This window comes from Crinia signifera, chromosome 6 (genome assembly GCF_055691185.1).
Source record: "Crinia signifera chromosome 6, ASM5569118v1, whole genome shotgun sequence".
Taxonomy (NCBI): Eukaryota; Metazoa; Chordata; class Amphibia; order Anura; family Myobatrachidae; genus Crinia; species Crinia signifera.
This window is the reverse complement of record NC_139222.1, coordinates 294,517,210-294,533,178: the sequence shown is the minus strand read 5'-3', so window position 1 is coordinate 294,533,178 and position 15,969 is coordinate 294,517,210. Positions and strand designations below refer to the sequence as shown.

At 53.6% G+C, this 15,969-nt stretch overlaps 1 protein-coding gene across 1 annotated transcript in view; it reads right to left on the bottom strand.

Annotated features, from left to right (window-relative positions):
- SHTN1 (shootin 1) overlaps positions 1 to 15,969 on the bottom strand; it is a 370,192-nt gene that overhangs the window by 66,776 nt on the left and 287,447 nt on the right. Inside the window, exon 14 of the mRNA XM_083149946.1 lies at positions 3,032 to 3,085. Within this exon, the coding sequence (XP_083006072.1) occupies positions 3,032 to 3,085 (54 nt within the window). The remainder of the gene's footprint in view (positions 1 to 3,031; positions 3,086 to 15,969) is intronic.

Below are 15,969 nucleotides of genomic sequence, written 5' to 3'. Positions count from 1 at the left end.
CTATATAGCATCCCGCCCTCAGTGTGTGACCACGTGTCCCCAGCCCCGCCATCTTACACCTGATGCTGGGACAGTATGGCTGATATGAGGCAGATACCTGACCGCACTACGCACCTCAGTGTGTGACCACGTGTCCCCAGCCCGCCATCTTACACCTGATGCTGGGACAGTATGGCTGATATGAGGCAGATACCTGACCGCACTACAAACCTCAGTGTGTGACCACGTGTCCCCAGCCCGCCAACTTACACCTGATGCTGGGACAGTACGGCTGATATGAGGCAGATACCTGACCGCACTACACACCTCAGTGTGTGACCACGTGTCCCCAACCCCGCCATCTTACACCTGATGCTGGGAGAGTATGGCTGATATGAGGCAGATACCTGACCGCACTACGCACCTCAGTGTGTGACCACGTGTCCCCAGCCCGCCATCTTACACCGTATATCGGGACAGTATGGCTGATATGAGGCAGATACCTGACCACACTACGCACCTCAGTGTGTGACCACGTGTCCCCAGCCCCGCCATCTTACACCTGATGCTGGGACAGTATGGCTGATATGAGGCAGATACCTGACCACAATACACACCTCAGTGTGTGACCATGTGTCCCCAGCCCCGCCATCTTAGTTCTGATGCTGGGACAGTATGGCTGATATGAGGCAGATACCTGACCACACTACGCACCTCAGTGTGTGACCACGTGTCCCCAGCCCGCCATCTTACACCTGATGCTGGGACAGTATGGCTGATAGGAGGCAGATACCTGACCGCACTACGCACCTCAGTGTGTGACCACGTGTCCCCAGCCCGCCATCTTACACCGTATATCGGGACAGTATGGCTGATATGAGGCAGATACCTGACCACACTACACACCTCAGTGTGTGACCACGTGTCCCCAGCCCGCCATCTTACACCTGATGCTGGGACAGTATGGCTGATATGAGGCAGATACCTGACCACACTACACACCTCAGTGTTTGACCATGTGTCCCCAGCCCGCCATCTAACACCTGATGCTGGGACAGTATGGCTGATATGAGGCAGATACCTGACCACACTACGCACCTCAGTGTGTGACCACGTGTCAACAGCCCCGCCATCTTACACCTGATGCTGGGACAGTATGGCTGATATGAGGCAGATACCTGACCACACTACACACCTCAGTGTGTGACCATGTGTCCCCAGCCCCGCCATCTTACACCTGATGCTGGGACAGTATGGCTGATATGAGGCAGATACCTGACCGCACTACGCACCTCAGTGTGTGACCACATGTCCCCAGCCCGCCATCTTACACCTGATGCTGGGACAGTATGGCTGATAGGAGGCAGATACCTGACCACACTACACACCTCAGTGTTTGACCATGTGTCCCCAGCCCGCCATCTTACACCGTATATCGGGACAGTATGGCTGATATGAGGCAGATACCTGACCACACTACACACCTCAGTGTGTGACCACGTGTCCCCAGCCCCGCCATCTTACACCTGATGCTGGGACAGTATGGCTGATATGAGGCAGATACCTGACCACACTACACACCTCAGTGTTTGACCATGTGTCCCCAGCCCGCCATCTTACACCTGATGCTGGGACAGTATGGCTGAAAGGAGGCAGATACCTGACCACACTACACACCTCAGTGTGTGACCACGTGTCCCCAGCCCACCATCTTACACCTGATGCTGGGACAGTATGGCTGATAGGAGGCAGATACCTGACCACACTACGCACCTCAGTGTGTGACCACGTGTCCCCAGCCCGCCATCTTACACCGTATACCGGGACAGTATGGCTGATATGAGGCAGATACCTGACTATACTACACACCTCAGTGTGTGACCACGTGTCCCCAGCCCGCCATCTTACACCTGATGCTGGGACAGTATGGCTGATATGAGGCAGATACCTGACCACACTACACACCTCAGTGTGTGACCACGTGTCCCCAGCCCCGCCATCTTACACCTGATGCCGGGACAGTATGGCTGATATGAGGCAGATCCGTGACCACACTACGCACCTCAGTGTGTGACCACATGTCCCCAGCCCGCCATCTTACACCTGATGCTGGGACAGTATGGCTGATATGAGGCAGATACCTGACCGCACTACGCACCTCAGTGTGTGACCACATGTCCCCAGCCCGCCATCTTACACCTGATGCTGGGACAGTATGTCTGATATGAGGCAGATACCTGACCACACTACGCACCTCAGTGTGTGACCACGTGTCCCCAGCCCCGCCATCTTACACCTGATGCTGGGACAGTATGGCTGATAGGAGGCAGATACCTGACCACACTACGCACCTCAGTGTGTGACCACGTGTCCCCAGCCCCGCCATCTTACACCTGATGCTGGGACAGTATGGCTGATATGAGGCAGATACCTGACCACACTACACACCTCAGTGTGTGACCACGTGTCCCCAGCCTGCCATCTTACACCTGATGCTGGGACAGTATGGCTGATAGGAGGCAGATACCTGACCGCACTACGCACCTCAGTGTGTGACCACATGTCCCCAGCCCGCCATCTTACACCTGATGCTGGGACAGTATGGCTGATATGAGGCAGATACCTGACCGCACTACACACCTCAGTGTGTGACCACGTGTCCCCAGCCCGCCATCTTACACCTGATGCTGGGACAGTATGGCTGATATGAGGCACATACCTGACCACAATACACACCTCAGTGTGTGACCACGTGTCCCCAGCCCGCCATCTTACACCTCATGTTGGGACAGTATGTCTGATATGAGGAGCAGTCTGATGACGATGTGGGGGAGCAGTGGTTCCGGCCTCTGGCCTTGCGGGAATGACAGAGAACATTAAATGAATGACACGTGTTACCTTACTTATGGAGCCACCACAGTAAAGTGTGGACCCGGAAACAGTACATTGTGCGATCTATAGCACATGTCCCCATCGTGTCGGCATTCTCTGTACAGGTAGGAATAGTTCAGCATCATATGAACAGGTAGAGTATATACTGCCTGGTACTAACCAAGATCCCGCGCAGCTCCTGTACAGCACTGTTAGAAGTCATCACCTTGCCCACCTGCAATAACACCAAGTACAAGTTAGTATATGTACAGCACTATGTATACCATAGGCATCAGTATATGTACAGTACAGCACTATGGGGGAGATTCTGTAAAGCAACTATGCAGTAAAAACCCCGTTATCAGGGTTTTAAACCCCCCCCCCCTCACCTGCTGTGTCCAGGCAGCACAGAGCTGTGCTGCCTGGACCTGTGACCTCCTCCCTGCACTGTATCCTCTTCCGGGTGCAGGGAGGAGGAGGAGGGCCCGGCGCAGCAGCAGCCCCGGGTAAGGGAGGGAGGGTGGAGCCACCGGGAGCCGCCGGGAAGATCGCAAAGGACAGCTCTTAACGCAAGAGCTGTCCTGTGCCATAAATATCGCATATGTTACAGCATGTGCGATATTTAGGTGTGCGGTAGCCGGCGATGTGCGGCTGGGGTGCGTACGTTACAGCATTACGCCCTATGTATAACACAGGTATCAGTATATGCACAGTACAGCAATATCTATACCACAGGTATCACTATATGTACAGTACAGCACAATGTATACCACAGGCATAAGTATATGTACAGTACAGCACTATGTATACCTCAGGCATAAGTATATGTACAGTACAGCACTATGTATACCACAGGTATCAGTATATGCACAGTACAGCAATATCTATACCACAGGTATCACTATATGTACAGTACAGCACAATGTATACCACAGGCATACGTATATGTACAGTACAGCACTATGTATACCTCAGGCATAAGTATATGTACAGTACAGCATTATGTATACCACAGGTATCAGTATATGTACAGTACAGCACTATGTATACCACAGGCATAAGTATATGTACAGTACAGCACTATGAATACCACAGGCATACGTATATGTACAGTACAGCACTATGAATACCACAGGCATACGTATATGTACAGTACAGCACTATGTATACCACAGGCATAAGTATATGTATAGTACAACACAATGTATACCACAGGCATAAGTATATGTACAGTACAGCACTATGTATACCACAGGTATCAGTATACATACAGTACAGCACTATGTATAACACAGGTATCAGTATATGTACAGTACAGCACTATGTATACTACAGGTATCACTTTGTGTACAGCACTATGTATACCCCAGATGGTACTTCTTTACTTTCACGGCGCCAATAGATAGGACAGATAGGATACTAGATAGGATACGATGTTGTATGCGATTTGACATAAGAGATCGCATAAGATATAGTATAAGATTTACTATCCATTTCATTACCCCACTATCCACTAGGGCGTGGAGTTGATTTTATATAGCGTGGCGAGCGCAGCGAGCCACCGAGCCCGAAGCGTGGCGAGCGCAGCGAGCCCCGCAAGGGGACACGGAATGTATTTTATGGAATTGCATGCAAATGGCATGCAATATTGGGGACGTGGCGAGCGCAGCGAGCCCCGCGAGGGGACACGGATATTGTTTCAAAGCAAGTCCCCAATATTGCATGCCATTTGCATGCAATTCCATAAAATACATTCCGTGTCCGCTCGCCACGCTTCGGGCTCGGTGGCTCGCTGCGCTCGCCACGCTATATAAAATCAACTCCACGCCCTAGTGGATAGTGGGGTAATGAAATGGATAGTAAATCTTATCCTATATCTTATGCGATAACTTATGTCAAATCGCATACAACATCGTATCCTATCTAGTATCCTATCTGTCCTATCTAGTGGCGCCGTGAAAGTAAAGAAGTACCCAGGTATCAGTATATGTACAGCACTATGTATACCACAGGTATCAGTATATGTCCAGCACTATGTATACCACAGGTATCAGTATATGTACAGCACTATGTATACCACAGGTATCAGTATATGTCCAGCACTATGTATACCACAGGTATCACTATATGTACAGCACTATGTATACCACAGGTATCAGTATATGTCCAGCACTATGTATACCACAGGCATCAGAATATGTACAGCACTATGTATACCACAGGTATCAGTATATGTACAGCACTATGTATACCACAGGTATCAGTATATGTACAGCACTATGTATACCACAGGTATCAGTATATGTCCAGCACTATGTATACCACAGGTATCACTATATGTACAGCACTATGTATACCACAGGTATCAGTATATGTCCAGCACTATGTATACCACAGGTATCACTATATGTACAGCACTATGTATACCACAGGTATCAGTATATGTCCAGCACTATGTATACCACAGGTATCAGTATATGTCCAGCACTATGTATACCACAGGTATCAGTATATGTACAGCACTATGTATACCACAGGTATCAGTATATGTCCAGCACTATGTATACCACAGGTATCAGTATATGTACAGCACTATGTATACCACAGGTATCAGTATATGTCCAGCACTATGTATACCACAGGTATCACTATATGTACAGCACTATGTATACCACAGGTATCAGTATATGTCCAGCACTATGTATACCACAGGTATCACTATATGTACAGCACTATGTATACCACAGGTATCAGTATATGTACAGCACTATGTATACCACAGGTATCAGTATATGTACAGTACAGCACTATGTATACCACAGGTATCACTAGATGTCCAGCACTATGTATACCACAGGTATCAGTATATGTACAGCACTATGTATACCACAGGTATCAGTATATGTCCAGCACTATGTATACCACAGGTATCACTATATGTACAGCACTATGTATACCACAGGTATCAGTATATGTCCAGCACTATGTATACCACAGGTATCAGTATATGTATAGCACTATGTATACCACAGGTATCAGTATATGTCCAGCACTATGTATACCACAGGTATCAGTATATGTACAGCACTATGTATACCACAGGTATCAGTATATGTCCAGCACTATGTATACCACAGGTATCACTATATGTACAGCACTATGTATACCACAGGTATCACTATATGTACAGCACTATGTATACCACAGGTATCAGTATATGTGCAGTACAGCACTATGTATACCACAGGTATCAGTATATGTACAGCACTATGTATACCACAGGTATCAGTATATGTCCAGCACTATGTATACCACAGGTATCACTATATGTACAGCACTATGTATACCACAGGTATCACTATATGTACAGCACTATGTATACCACAGGAATCACTATATGTACAGCACTATGTATACCACAGGAATCAGTATTTGAACAGCACAGCACTATGTATACCACAGGCATCACTAGATGTACAGCACTATGTATACCACAGGCATCACTATATGTACAGCACTATGTATACCACAGGCATCACTAGATGTACAGCACTATGTATACCACAGGCATCACTATATGTACAACACTATGTATACCACAGGCATCACTAGATGTACAGCACTATGTATACCACAGGTATCAGTATATGTGCAGTACAGCACTATGTATACCACAGGTATCAGTATATGTGCAGTACAGCACTATGTATACCACAGGCATCAGTATTTGAACAGCACAGCACTATGTATACCACAGGCATCAGTATTTGAACAGCACAGCACTATGTATACCACAGGTATCACTAGATGTACAGCACTATGTATACCACAGGTATCACTAGATGTACAGCACTATGTATACCACAGGCATCACTAGATGTACAGCACTATGTATAACACAGGTATCACTATATGTACAGCACTATGTATACCACAGGTATCACTATATGTACAGCACTATGCATACCACAGGTATCACTATATGTACAGCACTATGTATACCACAGGCATCAGTATATGTACAGCACTATGTATACCACAGGCATCAGTATATGTACAGCACTATGTATACCACAGGCATGAGTATATGTACAGCACTATGTATACCACAGGCATGAGTATATGTACAGCACTATGTATACCACAGGCATGAGTATATGTACAGCACTATGTATACCACAGGCATGAGTATATGTACAGCACTATGTATACCACAGGCATCACTAGATGTACAGCACTATGTATACCACAGGCATCACTAGATGTACAGCACTATGTATACCACAGGCATCACTAGATGTACAGCACTATGTATACCACAGGCATCACTAGATGTACAGCACTATGTATACCACAGGCATCACTGTATGTACAGCACTATGTATACCACAGGCATCACTATATGTACAGCACTATGTATACCCCAGGCATCACTGTATGTACAGCACTATGTATACCACAGGCATCACTAGATGTACAGCACTATGTATACCACAGGCATCACTAGATGTACAGCACTATGTATATCACAGGCATCACTAGATGTACAGCACTATGTATACCACAGGCATCACTATATGTACAGCACTATGTATACCACAGGCATCACTAGATGTACAGCACTATGTATACCACAGGTATCACTATATGTACAGCACTATGCATACCACAGGCATCACTATATGTACAGCACTATGTATACCACAGGCATCACTATATGTACAGCACTATGTATACCACAGGCATCACTAGATGTACAGCACTATGTATACCACAGGCATCACTAGATGTACAGCACTATGCATACCACAGGCATCACTATATGTACAGCACTATGCATACCACAGGCATCACTATATGTACAGCACTATGCATACCACAGGCATCACTAGATGTACAGCACTATGTATACCACAGGCATCACTATATGTACAGCACTATGTATACCACAGGTATCACTATATGTACAGCACTATGCATACCACAGGCATCACTAGATGTACAGCACTATGTATACCACAGGCATCACTAGATGTACAGCACTATGTATACCACAGGCATCACTAGATGTACAGCACTATGCATACCACAGGTATCACTATATGTACAGCACTATGCATACCACAGGCATCACTATATGTACAGCACTATGTATACCACAGGCATCACTATATGTACAGCACTAAGTATACCACAGGCATCACTAGATGTACAGCACTATGTATACCACAGGCATCACTAGATGTACAGCACTATGTATACCACAGGTATCACTATATGTACAGCACTATGTATACCACAGGTATCACTATATGTACAGCACTATGTATACCACAGGAATCACTATATGTACAGCACTATGTATACCACAGGAATCAGTATTTGAACAGCACAGCACTATGTATACCACAGGCATCACTAGATGTACAGCACTATGTATACCACAGGCATCACTATATGTACAGCACTAAGTATACCACAGGCATCACTATATGTACAGCACTATGTATACCACAGGTATCACTAGATGTACAGCACTATGTATACCACAGGTATCAGTATATGTACAGCACTATGTATACCACAGGCATCACTAGATGTACAGCACTATGTATACCACAGGTATCACTATATGTACAGCACTGTGTATACCACAGGCATCACTATATGTACAGCACTATGTATACCACAGGTATCAGTATATGTGCAGTACAGCACTATGTATACCAGAGTACATATGAGTGTGGTGTATCTCACCCCGGAGACATTGTGTGACCACAGAGCTGGCACTCCACGGCTGAGAGGCCTCTGGTCAGCGCCCGGCTTATAGGATACTGTGTTACATCTGTGTTACCGACTCAAGGACACGTTCCCACATTCACAATAGGCCACTTCTGTCATTGTCACACAGAATCCCGCCACCCCCATCTACGCTGACACATTTATCTGGCCGCAGGGAGAGAGCTTATTATGTGTCCCCCGTGCCCCTACACCTCTGTCCCTGCTGCACCCCCGTGCCCCTAGCCATGTGACCCTGCTGCACCCCTGTGTGTTCCCCATGCCCCTACACCTCTGTCCCTGCTGCACCCCAATGTGTTCCCCCGCTGCACCCCCATGCCCCTACCCCTGTGACCCTGCTGCACCCCTGTGTGTTCCCCATGCCCCTACACCTCTGTCCCTGCTGCACCCCAATGTGTTCCCCGCTGCACCCCGTGCCCCTACCTCTGTGACACTGCTGCACCCCATGCCCCTACCCCTGTGACCCTGCTGCACCCCAATGTGTTCGCCTGCTGCACCCCCATGCCCCTACCCCTGTGTCCCTGCTGCACCCCGGTACCTCTGCTGCACTCCCATGTGTTCCCCGGTGCCATTACCCCTGTGTCCCTGCTGCACCCCATACCTCTGCTGCACCCCAATGTGTTCCCCTGCTGCACCCCCATGCCCCTACCCCTGAGTCCCTGCTGCCCCCCGGTACCTCTGCTGCACTCCCATGTGTTCCCCCGTGCCATTACCCCAGTGTCACTGCTGCACCCCGTACCTCTGCTGCACCCCAATGTGTTCCCCCGCTGCACCCCCATGCCCCTACCCGTGTGTCACTGCTGCACCCCCGTGGGTTCCCCCGTGCCCCTACTGCCCCCCGGTACCTCTGCTGCACTCCAATGTGTTCCCCCGCTGCACCCCCATGCCCCTACCCGTGTCACTGCTGCACCCCCGTGTGTTGCCCCGTGCCCCTACACCTCTGTCCCTGCTGCACCCCCGTGTGTTGCCCCGTGCCCTTACTCCTGCGTCCCAGCTGCACCCCATATATCTGCAGGAATCCGTTTTCCCCCGTGCCCCCACTGCACCCCCGTGTCCCACATCTCCCCCATATCTGTTGCATTTCCGTGTTCCCCTGTGCCCCGACCCCTGTGTCACTGCTGCACCCCCGTGTGTTCCCCCGTGCCCCTACACCTCTGTCCCTGCTGCACCCCGTGTGTTCCCCCGTGCCCCTACCCCTGTGTCCCTGTTGCACCCCGTACCTCTGCTGCACCCCCGTGTGTTCCCCCGTGCCCCTACACCTCTGTCCCTGCTGCACCCCCGTGTGTTGCCCCGTGCCCCTACCCCTGTTTCCCTGCTGCCCCCCGGTACCTCTGCTGCACCCCCGTGTGTTCCCCCGTGCCCCTACACCTCTGTCCCTGCTGCACCCCCGTGTGTTCCCCCGTGCCCCTACCCCTGTGTCCCTGTTGCACCCCGTACCTCTGCTGCACCCCCGTGTGTTCCCCCGTGCCCCTACCCCTCTGTCCCTGCTGCACCCCCGTGTGTTGCCCCGTGCCCTTACTCCTGCGTCCCAGCTGCACCCCATATATCTGCAGGAATCCGTTCCCCTACCCGTGTCCCCACTGCACCCCCGTGTCCCGCATCTTCCCCATATCTGTTGCATTTCCGTGTTCCCCTGTGCCCCTACCCCTGTGTCCCAGCTGCACCTCATATCTCTTATGCACCCCGTGCCCCCACTGACCTTACCCCACATTTCTGCTGCACCTGTGTGTTCCCGTGTGCCCCCACTGCACCCCTATGCCCCTACGCCTGTGTGTCATCTGCACCTCATATCTCTGCTGCCCCTTCATGCCCCTACCCCTATGTCCTTCCTGCACCCCGTATCTCTACTACACCCCCAAATCTATGCTGCACATCTGTGTGTTACCCCCGTGGCCCTACTCCTGTATCCCTGCTGCAACTCTGTGTGTTCCCCCATGCCACTACCCCTGTACCAGCTGCACCCCATATCTCTGTGTGTTCCCCTGTGCCCCCACTGCACACTCGTTCCCCTAACCCTGTGTCCCTGCTGCACCCCCATATCTCTGTTGCACCTCTGTGTGTTCCCCCGTGCCCCTGCTGCACCCCATGCCCCTACCCTTGTGTCCCAGCTGCACCTCTGTGTTCCCGCATGCCCCCGCTGCACTCCCGTGCCCCTACCCTCGTATCTCTGCTGCATCTCTGTGTCTCAGCTGCACCCCATATCTCAGTGTGTCCCCCCATGCCCCCGCTGCACCCCCATTCCCCTACCCCAGTAGCTCTGCTGCACCTGTGTGTGTTCTTCCATGCTCCTGCTGCTCCTCCGTATCCCTGCTGCACCCCAGTGTGTTCCCACAAGCCCCTTCTGCATCCCCATATCTCTGCTGGGTGCAGTGTTCCACCGTGCTCCCACTGCACCCCCGTGTGTTCCCTCATTCCCCTGCTACACCTCTGTGACCCTACCACTGTCTCCCTGCTGCACCCCTGTATCTCTGCTGCACCCTGTGTGTTCCCCCGTGCCCCTGCTGCACTCAATGACTCTACCACTGTCTTCCAGCTGCACCCCATATCTCTGCTGCACCCGTGTCCCAGCTGCACCCCCATATCTCTGCTGCACCTGTGTGTTCCCCCGTGCCCCTGCTGCACCCCCGTGTCCCAACTGCACCCTGTATATCTGCTGCACCTCTGTGCCCCTGCTGCACCCCAGTGACCCTACCACTGTCTCCCAGCTGCACCCCATATCTCTGCTGCAACCGTGTCCCAGCTGCACCTGTGTGTTCCCCCGTGCCCCTGCTGCACCCCCGTGTCCCAACAGCACTCCCATGTCCCAGCTGCACACTGTATATCTGCTGCACCTCTGTGCCCCTGCTGCACCCCAGTGACCCTACCACTGTCTCCCAGCTGCACTAGTGTGTTCCCCGTACCCCTGCTGCACCCCATGCCCCTACCCTTGTGTCCCAGCTGCACCTCTGTGTTCCCGCATGCCCCCGCTGCACTCCCGTGCCCCTACCCTCGTATCTCTGCTGCATCTCTGTGTCTCAGCTGCACCCCATATCTCAGTGTGTCCCCCCATGCCCCCGCTGCACCCCCATTCCCCTACCCCAGTAGCTCTGCTGCACCTGTGTGTGTTCTTCCATGCTCCTGCTGCTCCTCCGTATCCCTGCTGCACCCCAGTGTGTTCCCACAAGCCCCTTCTGCATCCCCATATCTCTGCTGGGTGCAGTGTTCCACCGTGCTCCCACTGCACCCCCGTGTGTTCCCTCATTCCCCTGCTACACCTCTGTGACCCTACCACTGTCTCCCTGCTGCACCCCTGTATCTCTGCTGCACCCTGTGTGTTCCCCCGTGCCCCTGCTGCACTCAATGACTCTACCACTGTCTCCCAGCTGCACCCCATATCTCTGCTGCACCCGTGTCCCAGCTGCACCCCCATATCTCTGCTGCACCTGTGTGTTCCCCCGTGCCCCTGCTGCACCCCCGTGTCCCAACTGCACCCTGTATATCTGCTGCACCTCTGTGCCCCTGCTGCACCCCAGTGACCCTACCACTGTCTCCCAGCTGCACCCCATATCTCTGCTGCAACCGTGTCCCAGCTGCACCTGTGTGTTCCCCCGTGCCCCTGCTGCACCCCCGTGTCCCAACAGCACTCCCATGTCCCAGCTGCACACTGTATATCTGCTGCACCTCTGTGCCCCTGCTGCACCCCAGTGACCCTACCACTGTCTCCCAGCTGCACTAGTGTGTTCCCCGTACCCCTGCTGCACTCTGTGACTCTACCACTGTCTCCCAGCTTCACCCCCGTATCTCTGCTGCACCCCTTTGTCCCAGCTGCACCTGTGTGTTCCCCTGTACCTCTGCTGCACCCCTGTGTCCCAGCTGCACCCCATCTCTGCTGCACCTCTGTGTGTTCCCCTGTGCCCCTGCTGCACCATCATGTCCCAATGGCACCCCCATAATTCTGCTGCACACCCGTGTCCCAGCTGCACCTCTGTGTGCTCGCACATGACCCCGCTGCACCCCCATGCCCCTACCCCCGCATCTCTGCTGCACCTCTGTGTGTTCTCCCGTGTCCCTGCTGCACCTCTGTGTGTTCTCCCGTGTCCCTGCTGCACCTCTGTGTGTTCTCCCGTGTCCCTGCTGCACCTCTGTGTGTTCTCCCGTGTCCCTGCTGCACCCCATATCTCTGCTGCACCCCAGTGTGTTCCCTCATGCCCCTTCTGCACCCCCGTGTCTTAGCTGCACCCCATATCTCTGCTGGGTGCAGTGTTCCACTGTGCTCCCGCTGCACCCCCGTGACCCTACCACTGTGTCCCTGCTGCACCCCTGTATCTCTGCTGCAACCCCATATCCAAGCTGCACCCCTTTGTGTTCCCCCGTGCCCCCGCTGTACCCCCGTGACCCTGCTGCACCTCTGTGTCCAGCTGCACCTATGTGTTCCCCGTGCCCCCACTGCACCCCTGTGCCGATACTCATGTGTCCTTGCTGCACCCCCGTATCTCTGGTGAACCCCCGTATACCTGCTGCACCCTGTGTACCTGCTGCACCCCAGTATCTCTGCTGTACCTCTGTGTGTTATCCCGTGCCCCTAATGCACCTCCGCACCCCTACCCCTGTGTCCCTGCTGCACCCTGTATCTCTGCTGCACCCGGTATCTCTGCTGTACCTCTGTGTGTTCCCCCGTGCCCCTGCTGCACTTTGTGACCCTACCCCTGTGTCCCAGCTGCACCCCCTTATCTCTACTGCACTCCTGTGTGTTCCCCCATGCCCCTGAAGCCCCCCAGTGCCCCTACCCATGTGTCCCTGCAGCACCCTGTGCCCCAGCAGCACCCCATGTCCCAACAGCAACCCCATATCTCTGCTGTACCCCTGTAACCCAGCTGCAACCTGTATCTCTGCTGCACCTGTGTGTTTCCCCGTGCCCCTGCTGCACTCCGTGACACTACCACTGTCTCCCAGCAGCACCCCTGTGTCCCAACAGCACTCCTGTAATTGTGTGGCACCTATGTGTGTTTCACCATGCCACCACTGCACCCCCTGCCCATACCCGTGTGCCAGCTGCACCCCGTATCTCTGCTGAAACGCTGTCTGTTATCCCGTGCTCCCCCAATGCACCTCCACCCCTGTGTCTCTACTGCACCCTGTATCTCTGCTGTACCTCTGTGTGTTCCCCCGTGCCCCTGCTGCACTTTGTGACCCTACCCCTGTGTCCCAGCTGCACCCCCTTATCTCTGCTGCACTCCTGTGTGTTCCCCCATGCCCCTGAAGCCCCCCAGTTCCCCTACCCATGTGTCCATGCAGCACCCCGTGCCCCAGCAGCACCCCATGTCCCAACAGCAACCCCATATCTCTGCTGTACCCCTGTATCCCAGCTGCAACCTGTATCTCTGCTGCACCTGTGTGTTTCCCCGTGCCCCTGCTGCACTCCGTGACACTACCACTGTCTCCCAGCAGCACCCCTGTGTCCCAACAGCACTCCTGTAATTGTGTGGCACCTATGTGTGTTTCACCATGCCACCACTGCACCCCCTGCCCATACCCGTGTGTCCTTGCTGCACCCACGTGTGCCAGCTGCACCCCATATCTCTGCTGAAACTCTGTCTGTTATCCCGTGCTCCCCCAATGCACCTCCACCCCTGTGTCTCTACTGCACCCTGTATCTCTGCCAAGCCCGTGTCCCTGCTGCACCCCCGTTTTCCTGGCGCACCTCAAATTTCTGCTGCACCTCATGTCCCATCGGCACCCCCGGTAATTCTACTGCAACCCCGTGTCCCAGCTGCACCTATGTGTGTTCCCCCATGCCCCCACTGCCCATACCGGTGTCCTTGCTGCACCCTGTATCTCTGCTGCACCCCGTGTCCCAGCTGCACCTACTGTATGTGTGTTCCCCCGTGCCCCCACTGCCCATACCCGTGTCCTTGCTGCACCCTGTATCTCTGCTGCACCCCCGTGTCCCTGCTGCACCCTGTATCTCTGCTGCACCCCCCCGTGTCCCTGCTGTACCCTGTATCTCTGCTGCACCCCCCCGTGTCCCTGCTGCACCCTGTATCTCTGCTGCACCCCCGTGTCCCTGCTGCACCCTGTATCTCTGCTGCACCCCCGTGTCCCTGCTGCACCCTGTATCTCTGCTGCACCCCCGTGTCCCTGCTGCACCCTGTATCTCTGTTGCACCCTGTATCTCTGCTGCACCCCCATGTCCCTGCTACACCCTGTATCTCTGTTGCACCCCCGTGTCTCTGCTGCACCCTGTATCTCTGCTGCACCCCCGTGTCCCTGCTGCACCCTGTATCTCTGCTGCACCCTGTATCTCTGCTGCACCCCCATGTCCCTGCTACACCCTGTATCTCTGTTGCACCCCCGTGTCCCTGCTGCACCCCCCTGTCCCTGCTGCACCCTGTATCTCTGCTGCACCCCCGTGTCCCTGCTGCACCCTGTATCTCTGCTGCACCTCTGTGTCCCTGCTGCACCCTGTATCTCTGCTGCACCCCTGTTTTCCTGGTGCAGCTCAAATTTCTGCTGCACCCCGTGACCCTACCACTGTCTCCCAGCTGCACCCCTGTATCTCTGCTGCACCTCTGTGTGTTCCCCCGTATCCCTGATGCACCCCAGTGTCCATATCCATGTGTACCATCAGCACCCCGTATCTCAGCTGTAGCTCTGTGTGTTCCCCCACCCCCGTGCCCCTACCAAATTTGTCCCTGCTGCACCCGTGTATCTCTGCTGACCCTCTGTGTGTTCCCCTGCTGCACCCCATGCCCCTACCCCAGTATCTCTGCAGCACCCCCGAGCCCCTACCCCTGTGTCCCTGCTCCACCCTGTATCCCTGCTGCACCTCTGTGTGTTATCCCGTGCCCCCAATGCACCTCCGCACCCCTACCCCTGTGTCCCTGCTCCACCCTGTATCTCTGCTGCACCTCTGTGTGTTATCCGTGCCCCCAATGCACCTCCGCGCCCCTACCTCTGTGTCCCTGCTGCACCCCCGTTTTCCTGGTGCACCTCGAATTTCTGCTGCACCTCTGTGTGTTCCCCTGTGCCCCTGCTGCAACCCCGTGACCCTACCACTGTCTCCAAGCTGCACCCCCGTATCTCTGCTGTACCTCTGTGTGTTCCCCCGTGCCCCTGCTGCACTTTGTGACCCTACTCCTGTGTCCCCTGCTCCTATGTGTGGTCCCCCGTGCCCCCACTGCCCATACCAGTGTCCTTGCTGCACCCCGTATCTCTGCTGCACCCCTCTTTTCCTGGCGCACCTCGAATTTCTGCTGCACCCCGTGACCCTACCACTGTCTCCCAGCTGCACCCCCGTATCTCCGCTGTAGCTCTGTGTGTTCCCCCGCACCTCTACCAAAT